Source organism: Ruditapes philippinarum, unplaced genomic scaffold (genome assembly GCF_026571515.1).
Source record: "Ruditapes philippinarum isolate M1 unplaced genomic scaffold, ASM2657151v2 ctg2778_1_1_1_1, whole genome shotgun sequence".
Taxonomy (NCBI): domain Eukaryota; kingdom Metazoa; phylum Mollusca; class Bivalvia; order Venerida; family Veneridae; genus Ruditapes; species Ruditapes philippinarum.
The window spans coordinates 87,168-94,734 of NW_026860975.1; the positions used below are offsets into that span (position 1 = coordinate 87,168).

The 7,567-nt window shown below is 31.7% G+C and overlaps 1 protein-coding gene across 3 annotated transcripts in view; it reads left to right on the plus strand.

Annotated features, from left to right (window-relative positions):
- Positions 1-7,270, plus strand: part of LOC132714097 (carbohydrate sulfotransferase 11-like) — a 30,721-nt gene extending 23,451 nt beyond the window's left edge. For 2 of the 3 annotated variants that reach the window (XM_060696847.1, XM_060696846.1), the window contains 2 exons: positions 709-755; positions 6,040-7,270. In XM_060696847.1, the coding sequence (XP_060552830.1) occupies positions 709-755; positions 6,040-6,918 (926 nt within the window). In that variant the 3' untranslated portion in view covers positions 6,919-7,270. Of the gene's footprint in view, positions 1-708; positions 756-3,335; positions 3,392-6,039 lie in introns of all 3 variants that reach the window. The other variant, XM_060696848.1, reaches the window with a different exon arrangement.
- Positions 7,271-7,567: the final 297 nt, after the last annotated feature.

The following is a 7,567-nucleotide window of genomic DNA, read 5'->3' on the forward strand; positions in this document are numbered from 1 at the left end:
ATATTTATATAATACACTTATACCCGTAAAATTCCTAATAAACACCCTCCCCTAATAAAAACCCCCCCCCGGCTTTTTGATATGAGTGGTGAACTCTTTAATAAATCCGTAATTTTATTCAAGTCCTTCAGAATCCATTTTATTTCATAGTAAACACAAAAATTGTCACATGAACTTTAAAATCTTAACACATTTTAATGTTATTACCAACCCATGTTACACTAAATGTATTTTCAATGATTTTTGATTTAGGAAAAACGTGTTGTAATAATAGCCCCCCTTTTGGAAAATGTTTAGCCCCCGGGGGCGTTTAATGGAATTTTACGGTATATAAATATATAGTTTACCAGTTACCTATATGTTTTTGACACTTCTTTACCAGGTCTGCAAGTTGAAAAATCTTGTAAGAATTTTTTTTTATATTGGTGGGTGGTTTGGTGATTGTGCAATGTGCATGCTGCCTACCATGAACACTTACTTCTTTATGTTTAAGTGGGCTCATTGGCATGGTTTTGTGATACCTTCATTATTAATTTATTATAGTTGAAAACATTGGCTGTGAGTTTATGACAATATCTTTTTCACTTGTTATCAGATTTTCTTTTGATCATATTCTGCCGACGTTGAGTTTGTTCTGATATGGTGATCACTGACTTGTATATTGAAAGGGTATAGGATTATGGTTTTAGTTGAGTTTAATTATTTCAGAAGCTGAATCTAAAGATGTAGAATCTCCCCATCTCCGGAAGCTAAAGGTACTTTATTGATTTGTTTTATTTGTACAATTGACAAATTTCATTTGAAAGAAATAGTTTCATATGGTTTAATGCTTTACTTTTGTAAATAAATGTGAATAAAAACAGCAAATAGGACAGTGTTTTATGTAGCATAATTAATTTAGTCTGATACAAGTGCTTTTGTTGTTTTTGTGGTCATGCTCTGTTGACCATATTAATGTAGAATTAGGCTTGTAGATTGTCCTAGATAAATGCAGTACAAAGCTACTAGAGCTTTAATTACATGCAATTACATGTGTAGAAATCTAGAAATGCTCAATGCAAGTCTTTAAAATAAAAAAAATACTGTCTGTAAAAATATTGTGCTGATCTTTACATTAAAGTTACATTAAATAAATTTCATAAAAAAAGAAATAGCGACATTTCATTAATAAATTGGGTTTCATATCGACTCCAGATCTTATTTTGGTGTCCAGGCAACCAAAATGAGTTTAATGAGCATACAAATGTGCAACCTCATTGTGGCGAATTCGGAAGTACAATTTCTGTTTGCATGAGAAACTCCGCCTTCAGATCATCCGTACATCAATATTAAATCAACAAACATGACTATAAGTAGCAGTCCTAATTTAACGGTATATTTCCGCATTGTAACGGATATTTTCATACAAATTTAATCTTTTTTATGAGATGATTATTTTTTCTGAACCACAGGCCTAGTGCACCGTGAAGCTTAAACGGTAAAAGTGTGTTTGCACAAGAAAATCTTATATTTGCTGTGTTCCGGATAGCAACTATAACTCCGTGACGTAGCGCATACACGAGCTGATTATAGTCTTCATTTGCATGTTAAAATTTGTATACGAACTTAAGTGTTACCGTGGGGTTTTCCATTTAAAATCCAATTTATGAACAATATTTGATGAGATTTACAACGATACTGTTAAAAAGGTTAATGAAACTGTAAAATGCTTGATTTTTAGGCCGACGTCAAAAATATTTTAACATATTTATTTAATGTAACTTTAATTATTCTGTATTTATATACAGTGTTTCCACTACAGTGCATTTCTTGCATTGTTTGACACAATTATTTCATGAGTGGTGTTATGAAAATTGCGAACGTGTGTTTTCCCTGACACAGTTGAAGTATACTAAATGTTTTTTGTTTTTGTTTTTTTTTAAATAAGTTAGTCCTCCAACAAGCAAAAATAAGCAAATAATTGTTTGAATGCACTTCCTGTGTCTAGATTTAGGTATAAGTGGTTGAAAGTGTAATAATTATTGGTTGTTAAATTGGCATATTTTGTGTCTAGAGTTTTAACTGTTTTACAGCCTGTATCAGATTTTGTATTGGGATTTTAGACATTTACAATCTGTTTGCATGTTTTTGCAACCGTATGACTTTGTCAATAAAATTTACTTGAAAGTAGTAGATCTGAATCATGTCGTGAAGTAAATGTCAGTAAACTCTGAAACTATGACAAGTACAAAACGTACATTGAAATTAAAAGCAAAAACCCAAAGCATAATATCAAACAGGTTGGCTGTAGGCCCTTCATATTTTCAAATGACTTCCAGTTTTCCCAACAGCATGCATTATGTGGCTTTAAGATAAAGTATATCATTTCATATTTATCATAACTTCTTTTCCTTATTAAAGTTGCTGATTGAATAACATGTAAATTAAAGCTGTCCAGTTAGCTCAATAAGTAGAGCATTGGACTAAGAATCTGGTGACCCTGGTTCAATTCCAGGATGGTGCAGGTTCCTTTTCGTTGTGATCCAATCATGAAATCCCTTCTACAGTCATTCACACTGTACCTCTGCTCTGGCATGTACAGAAGTTATTCGTTCCTTGTGAAAGTGAAGACAGCTTGTGCTGGTAAAGTCTGCTTGAAAGTCTGCCCAGGAATGATAGTGGCTGAACTGTGTTCTGTACCAACACCAAAATATATATTACTGATAGGAGCACATTAAAACTAGAACTGGTACTCTTAAAGAAATAATTATTATGTCAAGTGTAACTTAGATCTGACCCCAAACAACACAATTAGTGTGGACTTTGACTTTTTGATCATCAAATACTTTCTGTTGAGATGGTAAAATTTTCACAAAATGTCCTTTTTAGGTGCCAAAACAAAGCCCCTGCATTCATATGACAGTGTATTAAGACACTGTTGGAAGGTAAATATTTGGTTCATTTCACTTTCATTAACCAAGGGTTCTGGTAGATGGTGGTTACTGGTGCATAAGATTTTTACAATTTTTTCATATTTTGTTTTGAAGACTGCTGATCAACTTAATTTGAAGAGGCCAGGTTTTTTTGACAATCACTACCCTTGTTCAGTGATTTGGAAAATGCTATGCTTTACCCACTGAGTTACTTTTTGTATGGTACTCATGTTACTGTGAACAGAATAAGGGGTCAAAGATTATTGACGATGTGAAACTGCTCATTTGTATACTGCTACATCCTTATTTTCATATCTTTTAAAAATGTTCATATATCATCATCATTTGTTTATAGATTATTTTATATAGAATAAGATTATTTTATAAGTATATGTTTCTCAGTACATGTATGGTTTTAACCAGGCTCTTTGTTGAAATAAAATCTACACATAGGAAGATAACATTGTTCTATGGATCAGGTAAGAGTGCACAAAGGGTAAAACTATTTAAACAACAGCTTCCTGTTGGTCATTTATTATTTATTTTCATGGTTTAAAGATTCAAGCTAAGATTATTTAATTATTATCTCAAATATTTACTATACACTGAATTGTAATGAATTTGAAAACTTAAAAATAATCTTCCTTTCTTAATAAAAAATTCTTCTTTTATATAAACTTATAAAAATGTTTTCAGCAAATGGCTTTGTTTGAATGTATTAAGTCGTATGTGATGGAAAACAGTTTTTTACATTCTTGAAAATAAAAAAGTTTACACATACAATTAATGAAAAAAATAGTTGACATGAAGAAATGATAAGTGGTTAAATGGGAAGCTAAATGTGGGTAAATTAAACTTGTATTTGTCAGTGTTTTGTCTCAAAGTATGAAATGATGGTATATGTACATTATCTTATGTATAATGAATTGCCTACAGGGTAAGATAACATGAAGATTTATCTTGAACCTGCTGAATAACTGTGATTAGTCTTTACCACTAGTATAACAAGATAAATCCGGACCTGGTGTGCAGATCTGTGCCGTTTGACAAGGTTCTATACTGTTGGTAGCCCAATTTTTGCACATGTATTGTGAATCTGTAATCCCTTTATCTTTGACTGGACCATTTCAAATTGAGCGCTCGGGCAAATCTATAATACATCTCAGGTTAACAGTTAAAACATTCTGTAATCATTGTAATAATTGCCACCTTAGTGCTGTAACAGGCTATATCTTATTAAATTATTTAAGAAGTTAACCTGTTACTGCACTAAGGTACAAGAGAATTTGAATAGATGGATATATATATCAGTGGAAAGATCAATCATAGTGTATAAAATCATAGTGTATAAATAAAGCAAAATATTGATTAATTATAGTGTATAAATAAAAGCAAAAGATTGATTAATTATAGTGTATGAATTAAAGGAAAAGATTGATCTATAATTAATTCATACTGATACTAATTATTGAGACAGAACATTGTGGTACAAGTTCTTAACAAATATATAGTATGCTTTTGATTAACTTTTCAGGCTATTGTACGCACACACACATATATATTCATCTTAATGAAATTTTGCTTTTCAGATTGAATGCTGGTAGGTTCATTGTTAACATTTTGTAATAAAAATTGCAACAGTGTAAGCAACATAATGCTTTTGTTATTATATTCCATATTGTTTTCAGGGAAAGTGGTGTGACTATGGCACCAGTATAGAGCCAGGCCAGCCTGAACATTCTCACATTCTGACTGGGTTTTATACTGTCACCTACTCAGATTTAGTATTTTGATGCTGAATTCATTTAAAATAACAATAGACACTTCTAGGTTCAATGGAGTTACTTTAAAGAGCTGAATCAATACTTATATATGTTTAATTCTGTACAAAGGTGGACAAAAAAGGGGTGACTTTTGTCATGAGAGTAAACAAATGAAGTTTAAGCTGATGCAATGTCAGTGATTCTTCATAAGTAATGTCTGATTAATAAACTAAGTCTAAGTGGATAGCTGGAGTCTTCTATGATTCTAGCTCCTTGTATATATGAGCCATGCCATGACAAAACCAACATAATGGGTTTGCTACCAGCATGGATCCAGACAAGCCTGGGCATCCGCCCAGTCTGATTAGGATCCATGCTGTTCGCTATCAGTTTCTCTACTTGTTATAGGGTTTGTAAGCGAACAGTTTGGATCCTGATCAGACTGCGCAGGCTGGTCTGGATCCATGCTGGTCGCACACATATTATGTTGGTTTTGTCATGACGCGGCTCATATCTTAATAAACTAATGTTACAGTTATGTAAATAATAAAGCGCTTGATGTCTTTTTGTAAAATAATGTACTATTACATGCATATGTTTAAAATATAAATATTAAGCTGTGTCTTAACATCTTCATTTTGAATTACTGATTATGAAAAGATTGTTTGCTATTGAATATAGCCTTGGCAAGCTTAACAGTTTTTAACATTATATCTATATATACTTTATAACGGCAATGTTTCTTTTTGTGATACGGTAAATTGCAATAAAACCCCACCATCTCTTGGACTAATATGTTTATTGATAATTGATCATAATAGCTATGATGATGATTTAGTGACGTCATCAATCAAGTTAGAAAAAAAGAAAAATAAGATTCTCACAAATTACAGTCTAAGTAGAAAATTATAATTTGGAAGAATTGAATCACTCTTTTGTATAATTTTATGAATTCTTAGTAAGTTGTTACTCTGAAAGTTTTTTTAATAAATTATTATATCATTTCTCAGATCATTTCTTTTGACTGACACATTCATCTCATTTCTTTAGGTTTTAATGTGTATTTCTGATTCTTTCATAATTTTGTGGAAGCTGTTGATTCTTGTTGTTATCTTATATATTGAAGGTTATTTGTATATTACCTACAGATGGTTCCTGAAATTGTAATGTACAAAAGCACACCTGAAGCAAAGCTGTAAACATGCCTTAAAGTATCTATATGTCTTAAAATCAAACAGAACCACAAAATGTTAGTTTTCATATCCAAAGAGTAACATGTCTTTGTTAAGAATTTCATTTACAAATTACTTGTAGTTACTGTTAATTTTAAGTGTGTAATAAATGCTTTTTTTTCTGTTTTGTAGTCCAAATATACAGAGAAAAATAAAGAAATGAAGAAACGTGTCGTGACATTGGATGAGGAATGCAAAAATCTGGTAAAGAATGGATCTGAATTCCAATATATACAGAAATCCAAGCTGGACCATTTAATTGTTGATGATAGGTATAAAGTTATATACTGTTATGTGCCAAAGGTTGCGTGTACAAACCTTAAACGTGTTTTTCTGTTACTCACTGGGAAAATGAATGTATCTGACCCGCTAATGTTAAAATCTGGTGATGTTCATGCAGGTTTAGATAAATATCTCACATACTTAGATACTTTCCCTCCTGCTGGTATCAAATACAGGTTCCTACATTACAAAAAAGTGATATTTGTTCGAGAGCCTTTCGAACGTATTCTTTCTGCATATAGAAATAAATTTCTTCAGAATGGAAATTCATATTTTAAGGAGAAGTTTGGAAAGAAGATAATTAAAAGGTATCGCCAAAATCCGAGTACAGACTCATTAGACAAAGGTAATGATGTTACTTTTAAAGAATTTGTGCAATATTTACTTAATCGTAAGACAATGGAACAAGGATATAACGAGCATTGGGAAACATTTCATAATTTATGTCATCCCTGTCACATTAGATACAACTATGTAGGTAAATACGAGTCTTTAGACGATGATGTGGATGGACTGCTAAAGATTCTAAAAGTGGACGATAAAATTCATTTTCCAGCGAGAGCTGATATGTATAAAACGTTGAAAACAGAAGACACATTACTGAAGTTTTATAAAGGAATAAAACCTGAAATGTTGACAAAGCTTTGGAATGTATATGCCAAAGATTATAATGTGTTTGATTATGAAGTACCGCCAGCGATCAAGAAGTTGATGAAACCTGTGCTGTAATGCATTGGTGCTATAATTTCTAGTCTAATTGTAGATATACAGGCTTTGTAACATTCATTTTTAACTGAAATATTTGTTAAAAAAATTAATATTTTGAATAATAAGGCAATTGAACTAGCTTTTTCCTCATTTTTGTCAAGTATCAGTAAAAGGATTTATATGTCAAGATTTTTCTTCATATTAAGGACACAGTCATCGAATTTAGCACTGGCCCGGTGGCCCATGGCCAGTGAAAAATAGTTCGGGCCAGTGAAAATTTTAAGAGCATTTAGTTAAATATATAGTAGAATAAATTCAAAACTGGAGTTCTAGCTAGTAAATTCAATTGACTGAGGACATAGGAAGGTTTTGATTTTTAGCTCGACTATTCGAAGAATATGAGAGCTATTGTAGTCGCCCCGGCGTCGGCGTCAGCGTCCGCGTCGGCGTCTGCGTTGGTTAAAGTTTTTTGTAAAGTCAAATATCTCAATTATTACTTGAGATATTCAATTGAAACTTACAATACTTATTTATAGTAACAAGGTACATCAGATTGACAAGTTGGATAACTCTGCCTACAATATTGACAGAATTATGCCCCTTTTTAACTTAGAAATTTTGGTTAAAGTTTTTTGTAAAGTCAAATATCTCAATTATTGCTTGAGATATT